This window comes from Rousettus aegyptiacus, unplaced genomic scaffold (assembly GCF_014176215.1).
Source record: "Rousettus aegyptiacus isolate mRouAeg1 unplaced genomic scaffold, mRouAeg1.p scaffold_m13_p_17, whole genome shotgun sequence".
Lineage (NCBI taxonomy): Eukaryota > Metazoa > Chordata > Mammalia > Chiroptera > Pteropodidae > Rousettus > Rousettus aegyptiacus.
In genome coordinates, this window is record NW_023416292.1 from 13556141 (window position 1) to 13579310 (window position 23170).

General features: G+C 43.1%; 1 protein-coding gene across 1 annotated transcript in view; it reads right to left on the bottom strand.

Moving 5' to 3' along the window:
• The window catches only part of LAMC1 (laminin subunit gamma 1), a 95933-nt gene extending 84072 nt beyond the window's left edge, over positions 1-11861 (bottom strand). The window contains exon 1 of the mRNA XM_016145569.2: positions 11230-11861. Coding sequence (XP_016001055.2) covers positions 11230-11641 — 412 coding nt within the window. The 5' untranslated portion in view covers positions 11642-11861. The remainder of the gene's footprint in view (positions 1-11229) is intronic.
• Between the last annotated feature and the right edge of the window lie 11309 nt (positions 11862-23170).

Consider the following 23170-nt stretch of genomic DNA (forward strand, 5'->3'; position numbering starts at 1 on the left):
TTTGAGCCTCTAAAGCGATCCCGACAAAGTAAACAAATTTTATTACAGCTGTATTACAGATGTTCCCACAAACTTTCATAATCTGTAGTAGAGTTCTAAGAATTTTGTCTTTAATTGATTCTTTATCCCATGAACTTATCTAAAATATTCACTATAAATTCAAAACTGTGTATAGAGCAGCTCTAGAAGTTAATCCTAGAGACTCGACCCCACAAGACGTGACCTTTTCCCACAAAGGAGGAATCACACGGCCAACACAACTAAGTACACAATTGTTCTTTTGGTCTCCAACTCCCCTGTGCCTCGCAAGCTTCACCCTTGGCCCCATGTCTCTCCCCACCTCCCAAAAGAACGCATGGTTTCAATGAGAATTCCAGGATGCTCATCTCTAGCAGATCATGATCTGGCATTAAAATAATAAGCTAAAAACGTCGTGACGCCAAAACGACAGGAGAAGTCATCAGTCCCACCAGACTAAGGTCCCCGATGAGCAGAAACCGCTGGGGGCGGAGCAGTGGCCAGGAGCGCAGGTGCACAGATCAACTGCGACACCATGGCAACCACACCCTAACTTCTATTAAAGGGTCTTTTAAAGACTGAATAAATTCAACCAGGACACATCCCTAAAATATTTTTTATAGCTTAAAATTTTGTTCCTTTCCAACTCCAAAATTTCATGATTTTATTATTCTAGTTAGCCACATGTTAAAAAGTCCATCAGATGCCAACATTCCAGAAAACTAAAGGCCTGCATGTTGTAAGGGATAGAGACAGAACACAAACAGAATCCGTATCTAGATCTAGTCATTGCACACGGCCAGGTTACTATCACTTATTCCTTAATAGTTCTGATGATAAGATGATCTGAGAACATGACCATTCTTGCCTCTAATCAGGATTTGTGGTTTCAGAGCAGGAAAGCATGACTTCCCAGTTCCTGCCACTGAATAGAAAGCTCAAAAAAAAAAGCTGTTTGACTCATTCCATCAAGCTGTCACTACCCCCTTTTCACAAACTGTGAAGCTTCTCTCTTGGAAATACAGGTGACCCTTCAACAACACAGAGATCAGGGCACCACCTCTGAGCAATTGAAAATCTGTGTGTAACTTCTGACTCCCTCAAAACATAACCATACTCATCCCTCAGTATCCATGGGTGGCTGGTTTTCAGGACCTTTTACAGACACCAACATACATATATGCTCAAGTCCCTTATACATAACAGTGTAGAACAACGCACAGAGTTGGCCCTCAGTGCTTGAGAATTCCCATCGTCAGATTCCCAACCATGGATCAAAAATACTGTCTTGATCCAAAGTTGGCTGAATCCAAGGATATAAAAGTGCAGATGCAAAGGGTCTGCTGTATATCCGAAAAGATCCAAATGTTAAGTGGATCCATCCAGTTCAAACCCATGTTGTTCAAGGGTCAACTTAGATCTTTCCATTCTCTTTGAAGGAGGCTGATGGAAAAGCCTTGAGAAAATATTTAGGCTTCTATATTTTACCAACTGATAAAGGTGGAGCATATTTTAAGCCCAACATTCAGCCATCAAATGTAGCAATGCAATGACTGACATCCCACCCAACCTCCCCACATGAAAGAAAATTGAGCATGTGCATTTAAAAATCATCAGTCACCAGGATGTGATGATGTAACCACTTGTATCACAAAAATACGACATGTACTAAACAGGTCTGTAAAGGACGCAGAGAAAGCAGGGCTGTGATTCAATAATACTTAAAATTTAATCAGTCAAACTTGTACCTGTAAAAAAAAAAATCCATCCTAGATTCTTGAGTTCTAGAAGAAGAGATGGCATATAATGGGGGAGCAGCATAAAATACAAAATCTAAGTGGAAATTACGACTCTCTTCTTCAGAGATAAAGCAAAAAAAATTTGTTTTTAATTTTTAAAAAGTTAAAAAAAATTTTAAAGGTATTTAAGAGTCCCCTGCTTAAAGCTTTGCTCAGGGATACTCTGGAAAAACTAAGGAGAGGTGGACTGAATAACAAACAGATTGATAAATAAATAAGATAGATTAGATAGACAGAGTTAGAGATTTACAAATTAACATGTAAAGAAATCAAGATGAAAGGAGTCACTTCCTACAACAGTGACAAAGAAATCTCCTAGGACCACAGTAGTTATCAATCAATCCATCCATCCATCCACCATCCATCAAAAGTGCTTAGACCTATTCAGTTAGCAAACTTAAACAACCATGTAAGAGTCAGAATTTACTAGAAGCAGAGGGGAAATAAAGTAGAACCTGGAGATGGACCTGGAAGCCTTATCTTCAAGGACGTCAGATAAAGTAAGCAACTGAACTAAATGCAGCAATTCTCACCAACCAGAAAGGAGTCCCCGATAAGGCAGAAAGGAGATAAGGTGGCGTTCCCCCACCACCCTCCAGGAAATAGGGTATGTGGTACCATTTTCCTGTCAGGAGACACTGACAAAACCCAGGATCTCATTCTGAAATTCAATAAATTCCTTAGAAATTCCTAAAGGCATTAACAGCTAAATATTATAAAACTAGCATAAGTACCTCAAACCTAACAGCCCTGATCTTCACGAATAAGTGCAGAGCCCTTAAGAAGAGAAGCAACCTGAAGCCAGAGTTCCTCCAGCAGGGTCTGCCAGGGAAAACGGGTCAGTTCTTGGGATTCGTGCACATGCATTTCACTCCCCAATTAAAGGTCTTTGTACAGTTCTCCATCACCTTCTGGGTCTGTTCTGACACGGTAGAGTAGCAAGAGCGGGACCTATGCACAAGAGTGCTGGGTTCCCACCTGAAGTCTGCCTGTTCCAACTCTGAGAAGTCCTCGTCAGCCGACGTGACTGCTCCATACAGGAGAACAAGAGTTCTCGAGATCATTTTAAGGATTCAAAGCGGTAACCAGGAGGCACTCGATGAAAGGTCAACTTACTTGCTTGCTTACTTACTTGCTTTTGCCTAGTTTTCAAGATCCTCATCTCTCCGAATCCATCCCTGATGCCTTCCTACCCCAAGAAAAGCAAACAATATCTTCACCATTGTCTGGTTACCTTCAGATCTTGATTGGAACAAGTCACCCTTCCTGGCAGCCCCCCATCATGTCCACTTGGCTCTTTTCTTCAAGAACCAAGAAGCTTTTCCTAGCTAACGTCAATGCACACTCTTCAAAGTGCTTTGCAGGTCTTCCCTCTACACTTCAAAAAGTTTCAACTGAATTATTTTTACTGTGCTTATATTGTCCCATTGGTTTCCTGAACATGAATGTTTATGTCTCATCTCCTCAAACACATTACAAATTACGTGAGGATAAAGAAAGTATTTTGACACTGTTACCCAGACATCCTTTATTACAATAGCTATAAATGAAGAATTTTCTCACTGGCTGGCTTATTTACATAAGACGTTTGTCCACTAACTAATAAGAACCACAATCCAATAAACTCACTTAATTTTGAGTGGGTAAGTCTTTTCATTTTGTTAGAAATACTTGGCAAAATTCCATGAACTTCTCTGAGAAATCCACGCAAGTCAAACTTCAGACTTATTATTTCTAAAAAGCTCAATGAGGAAGTCACTGCGTAGAATATGTCAAAGGATAGACTATGAGCTCTTCACATTATAAGTAATTTGTGAAATATTTCATTTTCGCCATGAAAGTTAAATAACGAGTCATATAAAAACTAGACCAAAACCCATGCCACACAGAAGCATTCTTAGAGGATTCTGTACCTGCAGCAAAAACCACAAACTCACCATCCCATCACTGGAAGCCACAAAGCACCAACCGAAACCACGACCTGCTTAAAGGCAGAGGAGGAAAGCAAAGAAACTGCTCTTCCCCGCGCTCCCCACACTCTTCCTCCAGAGACTTCGCATGAAGCTCGTCTGAACACACTCTGCAGGTATTTCCATTCAAGCTGGCCAATACCTCGCCAAAAACCAGCTGGTTCACTCATCTGTCCGTTCACGCAACATGTATTTGCTAACACCTATTAATGCCAGCAACCGCTGGTAGAGAGTAGAAAGACAGTAAGAGAAATACATCTCAGACGATTCAGCCTCAGGTTCTGTGCGTTCCTATTTTAAGACAAGATATGCCCAAAACAAAGGAACTCATATTATAATTGGTTCAGAAGTTTCTTTTTTTTTTTTAATTTGAGCAATAATTTACATATAATGCAGCTGACAAATATTAGATGTGAAGCTGTGAATCTGTGCACAGGTACACACCTATGTAACCTCCGCCCCCAGCAAGGTATAAGAACGTAAGGTCAGAACTCTAAAGGGAAAAGAGACTGGCCATTCACTGTGTCTCTGAAAACACTGACTAGGTGCCCCATAGTCACTGCCACGGAGGTCATTGTGGCTAGCAGCAACCTTCATGTACACTGTGATTTACCATCACAAAACAAAATTCGTTGAGCCCCAAACGCTTTATACGACCATTCATATTTTTAATTCTAAGAAATAAAAAAAGAAAGAAATGGGAAGGAGGCTGATTCCGAGTTAATATTTCCAAGAACTTTCAAAACAAAAAGATAAAATAACAAAGAACACTCCCAAGATTTTTTGAAAAATCCAAACGAGATGAGATAACAAAAAATCCAAAGATGCTTTCCCTACCACAGGAAGCAGCCACGCAGTTGGAAACAAAGAGTAAAAGCAGGGAGCTGAGGGAATATGGCTCCTAAAGTTTTAAAAGAAATCATTTCAATCCCCTAATTCATCTCGCAGCCTTGCCACGAGGTCCTCCTCCCATAAGGAATCTGAGAGCCCCATTGTCTAAGAAAGAGATAAGTCTCCTTTATTTTATTTCATGAATATGTAGCTGCCCCGGGCACCAGGCTGACTGGTGCCCAGTTATTTTAGGCTGGCCCCTGGGAAGAGCCCCTGGAAAGAAAAGCAGATGTACTTAATTAGTGTCACCACCGTCTGGCACCATACTCTAAAACCTCAGGGACGTTTCTATAAATGAGTTTTCTGGGTAACCCCTTTTAGCAAGCTGTCAATTTTAGGCCCAAATGAGCAAACATCTAACTTCATCCTTCCACAAGAAAGGCGCTGCGGGCCGATGCCAGGATGTCCCTCCCCGTGTCTCAGAGCAAGCACCTGAGGAGCTGGCAGAGCCAGCACACGGGCATCCTGAGGGTGGACCCTTTGAAACTGATGACATAAGATAAGGGGCAGATTAATCCCTTATTTTTAAAAAATCTCCTCAGGAATTTTGGGCAATAAAAATGAACAAACAGCTCTGCTCTAAACTTTGACACTTTCCCCTAAAACCCGAACAGAACAGCAATAGAGCTGTCAATTAAGCACAGATGGAAACAAGAAACAGGCGGCATCTGTCAGCTCTGCCGCCTGTCAACTCCAGACAAACAAGTGATTACCCTTCGCCTGCCTGTGCGTCAGCGTGGACACAGTGGGCTGCACCGTACTCCGCGTGCGCTCGCTGTCCTGAGGAGAAGGCACAGCCTAGTATGTCTGTCCTCTAACCGGACCCCTAACGAATGAGACTCAAAACGATGCCACACACGATAAGCAAACACTTCATTGTGAGCCTTCCCCGCCGCGGCTTAAATCCCCTTTCAGAGTCTGTCAGTCATAGACACGGGAATATATATATGTATATATATATACACACATACATGTATACATATACATATATATATATAATTCATTTCTGTCCATTTCTAAAGGGGAAACACAGAATATTAACATTAAAATCCCAGAAATACATATACCCAGGTGAGATCCAAATCTGAGCATCTCTCGTATAAAATTTATCCAGCTGACGTCAAGTCATATGAAAGTCTACTATTTCCCAACAAAGGACAGTCATAGACCTTCCACTTCCATATCAGTTCCACACCTTAGTACCTTTTTGTAAAGTTACAGAAATAAAACACACATGTACCATGTTTAACGTGAGCTATGACAGCGGCATGCATCTCGAGAAAATCGAGAGACGGCGCTGACGAAAATAAACGCGAGTTCAAAAGTATTACCGAGAAGAACTTAACGTGCAGTGTTTGGGGGCTTCTTATAATTCAGGCCCTCATTTACTCACTCATCATACATACGTACATACGTACATACAATGCTACGCCAGGCACAGGCACACGGCTAAGCACTGGAGATACGACGCCTCCAGCCTCCGTCCAAATGGGAAGTGAATGTTCTCTGTGCATGCACCTTTCACTTAGAACTTACTCCACAACACTGAACGTATAGGTGTAGAGCAGAGGTGCTGTAGGGAGGCCAGATAGTAGTAAATATTTTAGGCTTTGTGGGCCTAAAATAGTGTTTGTTGCAATTACCCAATTCTGCCTTTGTGGTGCAAAAGCCTCCACAGACAACATTAATAAATGAACCCGTGTTCCAGGAGAACATTAGGGATACTAAAATTTGAATTTCATATAATTTCCCCATGTCTCAAAATGGTTTCTTTCGATTTCGAACCAATTAAAGACTTGGCAAAAGACTGATCAAAAGTCTCATAGTAACACATGTGCCATTCATGAAAATACGGCTTTGAGTTGGGTAAGACAATGATAAGGGATGAATTTAGTTTTGGACATGGCCTCTGGACATTCTAAATTGACCATGTCTAATAAGTCTTTTGGTCTGGAGAAAGAGCTGGCCTGGAGATACAAATTTGTAATTTACTGATTTGCAAACAGTAATGAAGCCTTGAGATTGAGAGGAGTTCATTCAGGGAGCATGAGCAGCATGCAAAAAAGACTCCAGGGAAACATAAGTGAAAGGAACAGAGGGACCAGGAGAAAAACCAAGGGAGTCTGGCATCTCTGAATCAGTGTGTACGTGAACTTGTATTCATTCTTCTGAGAGATTTGTTGCTGAAGCTAAGAGCTGCTACCTACCTCCACGGTGACTCTTGGCCGATCACCACCTCGGGATCTTCGCATTTACCTGTCCTGTGCTGTGAAAAATCTAATCGGTAACAAACTGGAGGCTTTAGAAACTGTGAAATATTATAAAGGTACCGTCCTCCTGACTTATTACTGTCAATGGCATTACAACTAAGTATAAAGAGTCTGTCTAATAGAGTATAAACTTCCGAAGATGGGAACTCCGACCTCCTGCATCTTTCTACCAGGCGCTATGCTATGCATTTCGTGGGTATTTAAAAAATGTTAGCAGAATATCTGGCAGTAACATGAGAATGTTTGCATGGGGGAAGGTGTGCCCCGCAAAAAGCACATCCAACTTCCTAAAAGGATTTAGAACTGAAATAGTCAAACCATATCCCGCCCACAAATGCAGCCGATGACAAAATTATTTGGGGTGGGGGGATGCTTTCTAGTTGCAACTTCTCTCCTGATGTGCAAAGTGTTGTTCCGCATGCCTTAGAAACATGGAGAGGGTATTTACAGGAAAAAGCAGTGAATTGTAGAACCGGAAAACAGCGACTTTATAAAACTGTATTCAACGACTGCTGGCCAGTAAAGACCAGTAAAGAAGCGTTGTTCTTTCACTTCGCAAGTTGAAACCTGCAAAATGTAAATCAGGCCTTTGTGAGACAACCGAAAATAGTGTCCCCTCCGGGTACGTGAATACCACAGTGACATCACCAGGGTGAACTATTCCCTGACGCAGAGCCTACCTTGCAAGACTTTCCTAGGGGAAGAAAACTGCTGTCTCTTTCATGTTAAATAGACACCAGAGGACCAAATAAATATTATACCAGACTAAAATGTAGTATCCTCACATATCAATTACTCTAATTTAGACATGCAAAAAGGATATTTAGATATAGCTAAAAAGCATCTTTAATCATTATTTGTTCTACCTTAGAAGGAGCTTGGAATCTATTCTGATCTTGGTGTAAATTTTAGGAGTTCCATAAACTTTGATAGAGTTGGTTTTATAAGTACACACTCCCTTAATCTGATTGTTTTTAGTAAAAGGGAAAGCTACCTTCCTCCAAGCTCAAGACCCAGTCTGCCAAGTTTCCATCCACAATGACTATCAAGTTAATTAAAAGGGCTGTTTAATAAAAGTGAAATCCTCAGCTACAATCTTGCTATCAACTACTGATAGTAGTTGATACTGATAAAACCTATTATGACTTATTATTAAAAAAAAACAAAAGCCAAACTTCATACTGATACTACCTATTATGACTTGTTATAAAACACACACACACACACACACACACACACACACACACACGGCAAACTTCAACAGCAATCAGAAAATCCATACAGCAGTCAGAAGGTTCAGAAGTTGAACACAAAAATAATTAACTTTTTAGAAAAAGGGTGCCTGGCTGAGATTTCTCTCCATAATAAGCAGAAAATGCAGTTCTGTATCCCACAGCAACTTGAACGCATTTTATCTGAGGATACACTACGCCCCGCACCCTGGATTACTGTACATGCTGCTTAAAATATGGCTGCTTTCAGAATCAGTGCTGATTTTCCTGGCTTTTGTACAAGTTATGATAATTGTACAATGATCTAATTTGTACTTGCTGTCTGTTAAAATGTTCCTCAGCCCACCCAAATGATCATGTAATTTTATATACACATGTGTGGGCATTAAAAGTTTCCGGAATGTTACATAAGAAATTGTGCAGGTGGTCTCCAGGGCAACTTAGTAACTGGAGATGAAGAGACTCACTAGTCATTACACTTACTGTTTTAATTTGCCATGGTATGTTTTATTTTTACAATAAAAGAATGACTTATGGTCTGTGCCAAAACATGTATGTTTCTTGTGACTACTTAAGCACAATCTGACTTTGCTTATTTTAAAGTTTACTGCATTTCAAGTTTAACATTAAAAGGTAACCTGGAAAAGCAGTGGCTAGACCTACTTCTTTCACACTGCTCACTTCGAGTTTCACATGCTCTGTGAGGGCAAAGCACAATATGCATCACTTGTTTAAGGGTATGTGAAATTTGAACTGGATGGGAGATTTAACAGATGCACAAACAGTCATGGTACTTGAATTCATGGGAAATAATTAGTTAGCGAGAGCCCATGGAGTAACTGGTGTCAGGGAGTGAATATGGTGAACATCATAAAGCCGGTGTGTATATACACATATCCTTACCATTTGAAAAGACAGGATACGTGGGGCGGGGGCGGGGGGACATTGAGCCATCGAGGCTACACTAATATGAAACTATTTTAAATAATTTTTTAACTTAAGTTTTAAAGTTTATGAACCTCATTAACAAAAATATTATCACGAACTGAAGAATTTTTCAGCAAAAACAAGTCCAAACATATGATATTTTTAGACTGAAAAGTCATGGTAGAGTCCTAAGTAGGTGAACTCTAAAATCTCTTTTGACCTTTTAATCACCAGGATCCAGAGCTACTGTAGCTACCTCTCAACAACAGCAACCTAACTTGACCAATACTGTCTAACCCAGGGCATTATATTCCTAACAGAAAAGCAACTGCTGAGTAATCTACCTCTATAATCACCTGAAACAACCTTTTGCTACATAGTACCCTCAGTGGAAAATTCAGAAGGTCAAGACTGACAGCCCCATCTTTACGTACATAAGAGATTCTTGTTCAGAAATTTTCAATTGACTCTAGGGCACTTTGAGACATCGAGGCGATGCCTTTGCTGTGAAATGTTTAATAGGTGAAAAGAGATAAAATAAGATTTCGTGGGCATTCAAAATTCAACGCAGAAACTTTAACACCTCAAAATTTAAACAAAAATAGTTGGATAAAAGTTTCAAAAATAATCTTGGCCAAATTTAAAAAGGTAACATTTAAGAGAAAATAGCTAGAGAGCATCCTTGCTGTCTTAGGAGACCCTACGTGTCTCGCAGACTTTAGAAAGGCACCTGTTGCAAGACACAGCTAGTTCTGTATGTTTCCAATACCTTTGCGTTTCACTTTATGAACTGATTTTCAAAAGTTTAATCTTCCTAATGGCCTGTCCACGAATAAAATGGCATTTACTACAAAGGTACTAAATACTGCTTTTCTAAAACATACTCCACATGCAGTAATTTAACTCCGTTTTTCAAAGGTCATATTCTTTCTCTGGCACCTTGACACTTCTATAAAGTTCAGTGTACCGGAGAGCAACGGAAAGAAAAAATACAAAACCATGACCAAAAGAACCATTTGCCTTTAAAATGTTCCTTTCAAAGGCCCCCAAGTAATGTCATTAGCCTTACAGAATGACCCAGCTTTGACAGAAGAATGGGGTGGTACTCTGCTCTCTCTGGAAGTCCGTTACTACCAGCCACCGTAAAATCAAGTCTTTCAATGCAATGGGGTTTGAAGCTCTACAAATCAAATGCAGGTTCTCACATCGTTACTCTGTTACTCTGTTAACTATATTTGTTTTATAAATTTCGATGATGAAGGAAAACTTACCTAGATCAAACATCATGTTTGATACTTTTAAGATAATCACGAACACCCCTGTCTAGCCCTCCCATCCCCAGCAATGATGTTTTCTGTATATCCCTTTCCTGAATTGTAAAAGGTCATTTACACAAGTTTCCACACTTGCTTTGAGTCAAAACGAAAGGAAGACAGCAAAGAGGGCCTTTTTACCCGGGGACAAACCTGGGCCCAGCAATTACAGTGAGTGCAGACACTTCTGTTTCCTCTGTACCAGGATTAGCAGTGAAAGGGCTGTGTGGCCCTTAATTAAGACTGAACGACTCCAAAGAACAATACCCTTAAATGTGAATTTCTATTTTAATTACGCATAGACATTACCGATAGTAAAGGCATTTATTTGCTCCCCTCAAATTCCCCAGTCTTAGACCTTTCCTCGCCAGCTTATTCAACAGAACAGACAGCAATCACCCTCAACCCTGGCGAGACTTTTCAACACGGGAACTGCTTAAGGTGGACGGACCCTCTTGTCGCGGAACCACGGATACGCTGTGACGGCCCTGCTAGCAGAGAGAAGAGCGCGGGTGGCGGTTTCAGACTAACGCTGCCGAAAAGAGGGGCGAAAACTGCCGAAATGTCGAATAATCAAGGGACCGAGAATCCGGCTACGTTAGAAAGAACAGAAAAGCAGACAGAGAGATGCTGGCGCGAAGCATCTTGGCCCTCGCGGGATGTTAAGTGCTAGATCTAATTCGGAAGTTGGAGAGGGGACTTTCTGTGGGTCCCACGCTGGGGAGCAGAGAGCCAGCGCACGGCTGCTTGGGCCCCGCGGGCTGGGCTGCCGGCGAGCGGCAGCAGGGGCCAGGGCTGTCACCGCTTACCCAGGTGCAGCGTGAGGTTGATGGAGTTGGGGTACTGCACCCCGGCCAGCATGGTCTGGCTTTGCCACCAGGTGGTGTCGGCCTGGTTGTTGTAGTCGGTCAGGAAGGCGGCCCCGTGCTGCAGGTGGGGCTGCCCGGCGTCGCACAGGTGACAGGACTTGGTGACCCCGGTCACCCCGGTCTGCACACAGTACTCCTCGGGCGGAGCCCCGCACGTGTTGGTGGCCACCACGGTCACGTTGAAGGCGGCGTTGACGAACTCCGGCATGCAGCGCTGCGGCCGCCCGCCCTCGTCCGTGCACTCGTCCATGGCCGCGCGGGCGCAGCCGGCCGCCGCGGCGAGCACCGCCAGCAGCGGCCAGAGCCGCCCCCGGGGCCGCGGCGCACGCGCGGCCCGCTCGCTGCCGCTCATCCCGCCGCCCGCGCGCTGGGCCGCGGCGAAGGCAGGGGCGCGGGCGCGCTCGGCCGCCGGCCGGGTGCGGCGCCCGGAGGCCGCTGCGCGGGCTGAGCTCCGGGGCCCGGGGCCGCTGCGCGGGGCGCGGGGCGGCGGCGGCTCGCGCCGAAGAGACCAGGCCCGCGCGGCTCGCTGCCCGCTGCCCCGCACGCCGCCTCCGCGCCGCCCTCACCCACCCGCGACACGCTGCTCGTGCTCGGCGCCGACCCCCGACTTCCGAGCGCGGCCCCGCGCGCGCCCCCGGGAGGGAGGTGCAAGGGGGTGGGGTCGACAGGGCGGGGTGGGCCTGGCGGAGGAGCTAAGCCCGGCCCCGGCCTCCTCCCCGCCCTCCTGCCCGCCCTCCGCGCGCCGTGCGCTGCGCGCCCGCCCCGGGGGCTCGCGCCGGCGGGGGGCGGGGGGCGGGGGCAGCTTGCGCTCGGGCGGGGAGGGGCCTGGAGGGGCGCGGGGGGCGCGGGGCGCGCGGGGGGGCGGCGGGGCGGTGCATGCCGGGAGGGTAGGCGCGGCTGCGGGGAGCCCGCGCCGCGCGCGAGCTGGACACCGGCGACCGGCGACCTCGCGTCCCCAGATGACTCGGAATTGGGGGCGGGGGCGGGGGCGGCGCGGGGTCGGTGAGGTCGCTCGGGCCTCTGGGCCACAGCGGCGCGGATCCCTGTCCGCCAGGTGTCGGTCCTCGCGTCCAGCCGGGCCGCGCCCCGAGGCGGGTGCGGGCGGGACCGGGTGGCTGGGCGGCCCGCAGGCTCCTCGCCCCGCGCGCGACCCCCGCTGGGCCGGCCCCGCTCCTCCTCTCTCCCCTGAGTCCGAGGAGAGGGGCCGAGGTGTCCAGCGGGCTGACCCTATCCCCGGAGAATAAAGGGTTGGGTTGCAGCATCAGTATGAATTTTGTGAAAGCGATTTCCTGCCTCTAAATTAAAGTGTAACCAGTCGTTTAACCGGGGCAGGGAAGGAAGCGAAAAGGCTGGGAATGGAATGACATTATTCCCCCGAGTACGCACCCACTGCGAAATTCTTCCACTGTGTTGTTTATGTTCCCCGGCTTGCCTTTAAAAGACTCGAAATTATCTGGATCTGACATCCTCCTTTTCGGGCCTGCTGAGTCACGGAATATTCTCGGTGCCAGAATGACTCAGTTCGCAGAACCTGCGCCAGAAGATCATGAGTTTTGGTCCCAGATCAGAACCTGGGCACTTCCCCCGTGCTGATACCACCAGCCCAGACAGGGACAGGGGCGCGCTGTAAAGGCGGTAGCCGAGGGCGCTGTTACACCTCCGGAGTCCCCAAGCTAAGCGGATGCACGTCGTGAATCCTGCTGTGACCGATTTAAAAACAAAAAACAACAACTTTTCAAGAGCTGAATAGTAAAGAGAGAATAAACACGGGGTAGGGTGGGGAACCATACCTGGTTTTGGACCCAGTAGTCCGGTTAGGAGAAGGATAGTAGGAATCTGAAATAAAGAAATAAGTAAAGGTTAAGTGACTATGGTTGGTGCCAGTGTTAACTCTGGAAGGACGTTAAGGACGATGGTCTGGTTAGGGGGAAGGAGGGCTCCAGGGGATTTGTCAAAATGCCATCCTTGCTTAGCGAGTACGTGGATCGCTTACATTGTTCATTTATTTAATGAGATGGGTGGAGATTGTGCATGGCTAAAGGTCTCTAACTCCTCATCCCTTGACATCTCTTCATTGCAAAGGGGAAGAAAGTTATATGCTGTCGGTAACAATGTTTTAATCCTTTCATGCTTGAGTGGACGCAAAATAAATATATTCATTTATACCTAGAGGGGATGATATTTTCGGTCCTTGATTATATTCGAGAACAAACGAGGGCATATAGGACAAAGGTAAGGATATTAGTTGTAAATTAAGATGGGAATATTTTTAATAACTATATTAACTCATTTTCTTTATAAGCTTTCAGGACTTTACTAGATATTGGCAAAGCAAACAAGGAGGAGGGGTCTTTCTAAAGGCGATAAAATCCACATGAATGTTTCCTTGTCACTGCTCTCTTTAGGGTTCTCATGCCCAAGGAGTACATTCAAGCCATTACGTATGCTTATCTATCCCATAATTTCATTGCCAGAACCTCATCTGATACTTGTAAAGCACATAAAGAGACATTGAATTAATTTCTAAATTGTGTTGCTCCTGGGGGATGTGTTACAGTGACAAGGAAATGCCTATTTTGAAGAGAGGTAAAATGTAACCACTCAGCACGCTTGATAAAAACCTCTGTTTCATCATTTGAATCCCTATTCAACAATGCAAAGGTTAAAACAGATTTTTAAGGCCAACTGGGAAATTCTGCACACTAATCAGATATTTGGCGATCACAAACTAAGTATTTTAGATACCTGGAGATGCCACTGTTGATCAAATAGACTTTTTTAAAGTGAAAGTGTGTGGGATTTTCTTTTACTTCAAGTTATCATGTCTTTTCAGATAATTCCAGAGCCCTTTAATACCTGTTCTTAACTTCTTGGGAACTCCATTATCTAGTAAACAGATACGGTGTGTAGAAGAAAAATGTGAAGGTGTGGGAGGAATGGGTTCAGATGCTGGAAAGATGATCTCAGTGCCCAATCGCCAGAGTCTCTATGCAGCAGGAAAGGTAGAATGAAGAGATGTAGTTATTTATTATGCAGACAAAAGAGCTCCGCATTAAAAAAAAAAAAAAAAAAAAAAAAAAAAAATCTCATCTAGAACTCCAGAAATAAAGAGACTTTTCCCATCAGGATCTATGTAAACAATTTCAAGGAAGGATGTTTGCTGATTTCCCAGGCTTGGGGCACTTGCAAATCCCTGGGCATACCCACCCCGGCCAGGCACACACGGTGCACGATGCAGTGCAGCCCACAGAAAACCACGGAGTGTGGGGGAAGCGGTTCTCCAAGGAAAGAGGTTCTGATGCCAGAAAGGGGCAGGTTATAAGGCGGGAAAACAAAACAAAACAAACCAAACAAAAAGCTAAACCAGGTGTCCACTACATCAAGATTGAGAATATGTGAAAGGTTGTATTGACTTAACATCGCAGCTTTGCCCTTTCTTATCCTTTTAGAATTACCAATGTGTGTATTTGTCCATGCCTTAGTCTTTCTGACCTCATTTCCCTGTTTCTTCCCAAGCCTAAGCACCACTTAGTGTAGATGCTTTATCTTTTATATTTAGAGTGCAATCTTCAGATAACAAGTACTACTGATAATATAATAACGTTGGCCTGTATTTACATTCTGTTTTGCACTTTTCAACATGTAATTTCTCTGAAGCAGGGGACACTAACTATGTAGAGTTGAGGAAGCTAAGACTCAAAGGAGATGAAGTAATAATCTCTGCAGCCTCGCAAGCAGCAAAGTCAAGACAGGATCCTACCTTTTGGCTTCCTGTCCAGTGGTTTTCTTTTCTGTTGTGTAAAGGTCATGGCAGAGGAGGGTAAGGAAGAGCTATCTCAAACGTCCAAGGTTTTTAGGTTATCAAATGGGAATTTTAAATTAGGTGAAAATTAATATGATACTGGAAGAGAATTACAATATCCATCTTCAGAGTTACACTAACTACACATGATTCTTTGTGTTAGGTTTATAGATCCTGCCTGAGTCTTTGGTACAAGTCCAAACATAACAAGATAAGATATCTTTTGTGGCCCTGTTCAGGTAAGGACAGGATTCCTCTCCAATGAGGTAAAGCCTTCCTTCCAACCCAGCCCCACCTTTGTATTGTGATACTAGTTTTAAAAAGAGAAAAGGACACATCATAAATCATAAAATTTAAACTAGAACTTTATTATGAAGATGATAAAATACTGTTAGAAAGGGTCCACATGACAACATGGTGACTATAGTTTATAATCCTGTGTTGCATATTTAAAAGTTGCTAAGAATAAATTTTAGAACTTCTCACCACAAAGAAAAAAAATTGTAACTGGCTTTACAAATCTTTTTCTATTCTTTGGCATAATTATTTTAAATGTCATTTCATCTCTACATATCTGGAATAATTCACCAGTGATGCCAACTGGGCCTGTTTTTCTTGGGGTAGGGGGAGGGGAGATGAGGAAAACTTTTAATAATTTTGAAAATAAATATGGAACTACTTAAATTTCTATTTCTTCAACAGTTTAAATAACTTGACGTTTTCAAGGAATTTGTAAATTCCATCTGAATTTCAGATTTATTGGCATAGTCATTCATCATTACCTCTTATTATGTCTTCTGCATTTTGATATGCCATATCATTATTCCTCAATTCAAAATATTTTTTAACTTCCGGTGCAATTTCTACTTTGGCCTATAGATTTTTTACAGATGTGTTGCTTAATTTCCAAACATTTGGGGAGTTTCTACTTACCTTTGTCATTATACTCTTTGCTATTACAGTGTTATTTAAAATCGAGTCACTGGGACCTTGGGAAATGTACTGCTCTCTTGCTTGGATCATGGAGTCTGACAGCCATCAGAACTGAGCCCCCGAGACTAACAGCAGCCCTTGGGGTCCTGGACTTACCAGGACATGGGGACCCAGAAAAAGAAAGACACACTCATACTATTCATGGTCCATGTTTGGAGTCACGTTTGGAGTTACTAAAAATAGGTAACCTTAACTTATTCTTCGAGCTCATGAGACAGGGTGTATAGCATTGTTCATAAGGTCTCCTCAGTGCGGTTGTAACGCCTATTGCTAATATTTACTCAGCATTTACTATCTGCCACACGCTCTTCCAAGCATTTTGCCTCTATTTCAATTAGTTCTCATGTCTGTTATTATCTCCATTTTCCAATGAAGAAATGAAGGCCCTGCAATAGTAAGCACCTTATCCAAGGTCATTCAGCTGCTGCCGGAGCCTAGATTTAAACTCTGGATGTGTGACTCCTAACCACTCTGCATGATAATAAATGCTTATTTGGAGTTTGCTAGGGAGCAATAAGTGACCAACTCATTTAATCTTTGCAATAACTCAGAGATGAGGTAGGTATTTTTACTATTATCCCATTGTACAGATGAGCACAGGGAGGCACAGGGAGGCTGCGTAATTTACCCAAGATTACACAGCTGGTAAGTGGCAGAGCTGGGATTCAAACATGGGCAGCATGGTTGCAGAGTGTGTGTGTGTGTGTGTGTCTTCCCCATTACATAACACTGTCTCCCAAACTGTACCGCCTTATCGAACATACGGCCAGTGTCCGGCACATCGGTTGACATGCAGTATGTGATCAAATTAACATTCACCTAGGTTGGATAATTATGTCGGAAGTGATGAGATATTTATTTCGAAATGGATGCTTTGCTCATAAATAAGGTCTTTGTAAAGTTCTTTCCATTTTTTTTAATTTAAAAACATAATTTATAGCCATAATAGAAGTAACCTACAAACAATAAAATTTAGGACAAATACCATTACACAAAAAAGTACAGAATATATCTTAAGTTTGAATGCTATGGCAAAAAGGAATGACTGCTATAGAGAAGATCAGCCGGGCGGGGGAAGAAAACCCCTTCAATTTGCTTTAAGTTATGCACACGGGTTAATTTTTTCATGGCTGCCACTTGAATTATTAAAGTTTAAAAGTTACACTTTAATGTTAAACCACTCAAGGACTTCATAAATATGCTGTAGTGACAAGGCTTCTGTGGTGTTAGCTCCACATGAAGGAGAAAACTGTCCATTTTCATCCGAGTCCAAAGACGGGGTCACCTAATAACCCACTAAGCTTCATGACAGCAAAGCTGAACAATTCTCTCCCCCGACGTGACATTTTTAAAACTGTCCAATAAATGATACAGTAATTGAAGTCCTTAATTTGCTTTTAAGTGTTAGAGTGCTCCAATTTTAGGTATAGGGCTTTAAATCCTTTATCCAATCACATTCGACTGAAATCATGATTGCTTTCTGCTAACCTTTCACCTTTGATCTTTGGTGTGTGTTCATTATACTCATTTGTTGATCACAGAGGATATGCTTTTCCAAAGCAAGAATTAATAATGACTCAAGCTATTTTATGACAAAGTCATTCCAGGAAGCAATTTGACTTCACAATATTCACTGAATACAAAAATGCCATTTTCTTTCAAAGGGCTAGATGGTCTTCTGGATGTCCAGTTTACAGGCATGACAGCAGAATGTTTAAGGCATAAGGCATCTTTGTTTTATTGTTAGCATTCGAACATCGTGCTGATGGAAGCATTGATCACTTATTCTGGAATACGCTGTGGAAAGGACAGTCCGAATAAAAGGGACCTCAATAACATCACTGCAGTTTTAGCAAAGAAAATACTTTGGGTTATAAAGCAGGAATACGATATAATCGCTACAAAGGCAAGTAAGCGAAAATATTCCATCTAGCTTCCTAAGCCAAAAAAATAACAGCCACTTCTTCAGAATTCTTCTCAGTATGTCATAACACGCAGGTCAAAGCAAATTGCTAAAGTTTGGGGAAAACCAGCAAAATGTATTTTGAAAAAAATGTACCATGCTCTGGAAATAGGCAACTCCCAAGTGTCAGAAGTGCTTCAAGGAAAAAATCCTTTAAATTACTGTTATGGACCAAATGTTTGTGCTCCACCCTGGAAAAAAAAAAAAAAAATCCCATTGTGATGCTACTTGGAGATGGGACTTTTGGAAGTTAAATGATGTCATGGGGGTGGGGCCTGGTCTAATGGGATTAGTGCTCTTCTAAGATAGCAGAGGGCAAGTGTTTACACTTGCCTGTTCTCTCCCTCTCCCCTCCCCCCAACACCCCGATTCTGTTCTCTCTCTATCATGTAGGAAGTCGCAAGAAGGTCATTATTACTTGCAAGTCAGGAAGAGAGATCTCACCAAAAATCAAATCGTCCAACACCCTGGTCTTAGACTCTTGAGCCCACAAAACTGTGGGAAAATAAATTTCTGCTGTGTCGGCCAGCCCGCGTAGGGCATGTGCGCAGGCGGCCTGTGAAAACTCCCTTCTCTTGGTTTCAGTAGACACAAAGGAGACATGCAGCGAGCCCGCCACATTTCAGAAATCGGGACTCTGTGTGTGTATTGAAGATGAGCCTGCTTTTCTCTTAATTGGTTGCGGCACCTAAAAATAGGAATAAATTATAACTTAAAATGCCCAAGTCTGCCACGATCTAATATTCACTGACCACTAACCTATACCAATAAAAGTAACTCCTCGGTTATTCCATAAAGCTCAAGTACGCCCAAATCCTGTGTGCCCGTGGCTCTAAGGTATGTCCCAGCTGTTAGGATGTTAGGTATTTAAAGTTTAATTTCAGTAATTTTAGGAATAAATTTTCTTCACTTAACATGTATAACATTTTCATGGAAATAAGGCAGAAGAACTAAGAATTATAGTACTTTCCTCTCGCTCTATGTATAGGATCATGTTAAGTAGCAGGATAGCTTTTCGTTATTCTGAAATAGTGGAGTGTTCCATTATAAAACATCGTATCAATGACGGTGAGTGCATGAAAGAACGGTTATGATCAGGCTGCCTTCCTGGCCGATCTCATCCCCTCATCTGAGATAATGTAATTATACAGCAGCACCGGAGCTACAGAAAACAGAGTGTGTTTCCACAGCCGTGGGGTAGAGTCCCTGTTAGCACAGGCAGTCAGGGCAATCGATGGTCAGGGACACACAGAATGGATTCACACATGCGCCTGACTTCACTCATATAAGATGTCTTTTATACTGCGGATCACCTCAAATTAAAAGCCAAGGGTTTTTTGTTTTCGTTTTGTTTTAAGTATGATACCAATGAGAGATGGAAGGGACGTTGTAAGGACAAAAAAAAAAAAAAAAGAAGAAAGTTACATCGTAACATTAACTAATAATGGTTACCTTAAGTATTACAAGTTTCCAATAAATTTGAAAAGACTTTAGGGAAACTCAATTTTCTTCTCCATTTATTAATTTTAAGGTGTCTGACACATAACAGGGGGCCATTAAACATGATTGACTGAATTGAAAAAATGCATCATGGAATGGAGCTCAACAAAATTAAGACAATGAACAACAGGTACCTTGAACCGCAGACCCAGACCCTAGATGCCAGCCCCAAAGTTCATTTCTACCCTGAGGCAAAGCCCAGATCCATTCCAATGATCTGTCTGCTGAACATTTCTCCCGCCCATCCTCTACCCTTGGAGGCTAAAGCTTGTGAATCCTTCAATCACTGTCACTTATTAAGTGATCCTCTTATGCAGAACACAGTTCTAGATACCAGGAAGGTTAAGGATGTGAGAGGAGACAAGAGTTTCAAAACAAACAGAGCTCATTGCTTCAATTCTGAGTTTATAATCCAATCAAGAGGATTGAATATATAATGTAAAAATTATTCAAGCACATTTACAATACGACGCAAAATTTTAAACGATGTTCTGTAACTCAAATACATAAATGCATAAGAATTAATATGCAAAAAACCTCCTTCCCCGATAAAAGAGTGAATAAATGAGTCATGGATTGGAATTGTAAAGGTTGCCAGGGCTGTGGGCTGGCATAAAGGAAGGGAAAGAGCACTCAGAGTTAAAATATGCACTGATAAAACATTTCAGAATGTATTGACATTCATACTTGCTTGAGTTTATATGAGCAGTTGGCTGTTTATTCAAGAAATACCTATTGAGAGTATACTGTTTTCAAAGTATTCATTCATTCAGTTCTTCATTCAGTTCTTCAGCAAATATTTTTACTGCTACTTGTGTGTAAATAGATGAACAGGCAAGGCAGGGCTAGTCCATGAACACACTTGAAATTCAAAGGCAGGTGCGATAATTTATAATGTGTGTGTGTGTGTGTGTGTGTGTGTGTGTGTGTGTGTGTTTGGTCTTTCACATGACCACAATACATATCTCATATATGTTTGGTCTTTGTCCACAGTTCCTGGCTCACAGGTCCTCAAACCCTTGGAATTTCCTAAGTGTGGAGAATTGAAAAAGGTGTTTTTGTTATGTTAATGAGGTGACTTTTAGGAAGCACCGAAGGATGGGACTGGTTGGCAGGGGAGCCAACCCTGTAATTAGAGGGCTGTAACTTTCATTCCTTGGGGAGGGGAGAAGGGCTACAGATGGACGTCAATCACTAGTGGTCAGTGATGCAATCAATCACGTTGATGTAAGAAAGCCCCGTAAAAACCCAGAAGCACGCGGTTCAAGTAGCTTCCCAGTTGGTGGACCTCAGAGGTGCTGGGAGAGCGCCACATCCACAGAGGGCGTAGAAGCTCAGCCTCCCTTCCCACGCACTTTGCCCTCTGCATCTCTTCCGTGGGGCAGTTCCCGATTTATATCCTTTTATAATAAACCGGTAGTTTAGTAAGTGAAAGGTTTCTCTGAGTTCTGTGAGTTGCTCTAGGAAATTAATTGAATCCGAGGAGGGGTCTTGGGAACCTCCGGTTTATAGCCAGTCCATCGGAAGCACAGGTAACAACAGTCTGGGCTTGCAACTGGTGACCAGCATCTGAAGTTGGGGATGGAGGATCTTGTAGAACAGAATCTTTAACCTCTGGAATCTGATGCGATCTCCAGGTGGAGAGTGTCAGAAGTGAGCTGAATTCTTGGATACCCTGTTGGGTATGAGAATTGTTTGTTGGTGTGGGGAACCCCCCACCCCATGTTGGAAATTGGGTCTCAGACCACCCCCAAAAATGGAGGACAAAAACTTAAATAATTACAATAAAGTAAGATGGGATATGAGAACTAAAGAAGTGACTGAAAGTTATTGAAAGGAGTAGTAAATATGAAAACTGGAAGTTATTTACGCACGGAGGTAATGTGATAATATTTGTAAATTATAAAACAAATTTCTCTTATTGCAGATGAAAAATGACTTACAAGGAAGCAATGGTAGAGGGCCCATCAGAAAGCTAGTGGATACTACCCAACAAGTCAGAGATAATGATGCACAAGGGGATGGAGGGACACGGCAAACTCGGTTCATATTGAGGAGGTCGAATAAGTACCTCCCAGGCATTTCCTGACTTAAGAAAGTTAAGAAGGCGATATGAAAAATACTTATAGGTTCTGGAGTGAGTGACCGGGTTAATGGTGATGCATTTACTAAGACAGGAACATTGGAAAGAGAACAGGTTTGGGGCAAAGTTTGAAGATGCTGAGTTCAGTTCCCAACAAGTTCAGTTTTAGTTATAACACTGTTAGGTACAGAATAAAGCACAGTGTCTGACCTTGAGAGTTCGGAAGATAGGAGAAAATTCACACGTTATTATAATTCAGCATAATAAAAAGCTAAATAGAGATATGAAGAATGTTGACTTAGTCAGGACAGGCAAAGTAACCTTCTGGTGATGAGTAAATGCCAAAGCTCAGTGACTCAGCCAGCTCACGTTCACATCGTGCTCATGCGAACTCTAATGCAGGTGCAAAGGGCTTTCCAGGGCACCTCCCTCCAGGTGGTGAATTTAGGCCACTTCCATCTTGCGGTTCTGCCACCTCATCATGAGACCTTCATAGCTGCCAATAGCAGAAGAAAGAGTTGGAAGGTCATGCACCAAATCTTAAGTGCTTTGGGTCGGAAGTGGCACATCTCACTTTCACTCACAGCTCTTCTACCAGAAGAAGTCACATGGCCTTACCTCATTAGAAGGGAGCTGGGAAACTTGGGGCATCAAAAGACTAGTCAGTGAGGAGCAAGAGTTTCTGCCATTGACGTGAAATGAGAGGACTGAATTATACAGGAGAGTCGAGGAATCCTTCACAGGCAGGGCACGTTTATGCTGGGATTTGAAGACAGTCTGGGAGCTGGCCTTGTGATGAATACAGAGGAAGGACTCCGCAGGCTAAGAGAACATCACGTGTGAGGACACCGAGGCATGAAAGAGCTCGAGATGTCGGAGATGCCTGAGGAAGAGTAAGGAGACGTTTGCAGCTTGAGTGGAGGGTTTCGGGGAAATAGAAGAAAATAAGGTGATTATAAAGATCGGGGAGGGCATAGATATCATATTAATGAGGTTGTATTCTGCTCTGTAGGCAAGCATGAGCAATCATTGGCTTTTAGACAAATAAGTGACTTAATCGGGTTGGTGACGAAAAATGACTAGAAAGAGGAGAGACCAGAGGCAGGAAAACCATCTAGGAGATTGTCATTGAGTCCAAGAGAGACGTGAGGAGGCTTAACCTTGCAAGAGGCAATGGAGATGTATCTACTTACAATATAAAATGGGCGGGACTTGGAAAACCATCGACATGTGAGGCGGAGGGGGAGGGAGCTGTGGAAAATAAGCCTGAGGTTCCCAGCGTGGTCAGTTTAATGGATGGTAAAGCCAGGAACAGGGGGAGGAGAAACAGTCACTGGAACAGATTTAAGAGCACAAATAACTGTTTCTACAGTTAGAAATTCAAGACTCCAGGATCATTCTTTGTTGGAATTTGTTTACCCAAAACTAATCTATAACCGTGTTGTAATAATATTTTTCTTAAAAAAAAAAAATCCTTGCCTACGGAAACACTGAAGGAGTAGACTTTGTTATTGGCTAAAACAACCCCCCGCTTCTTTGA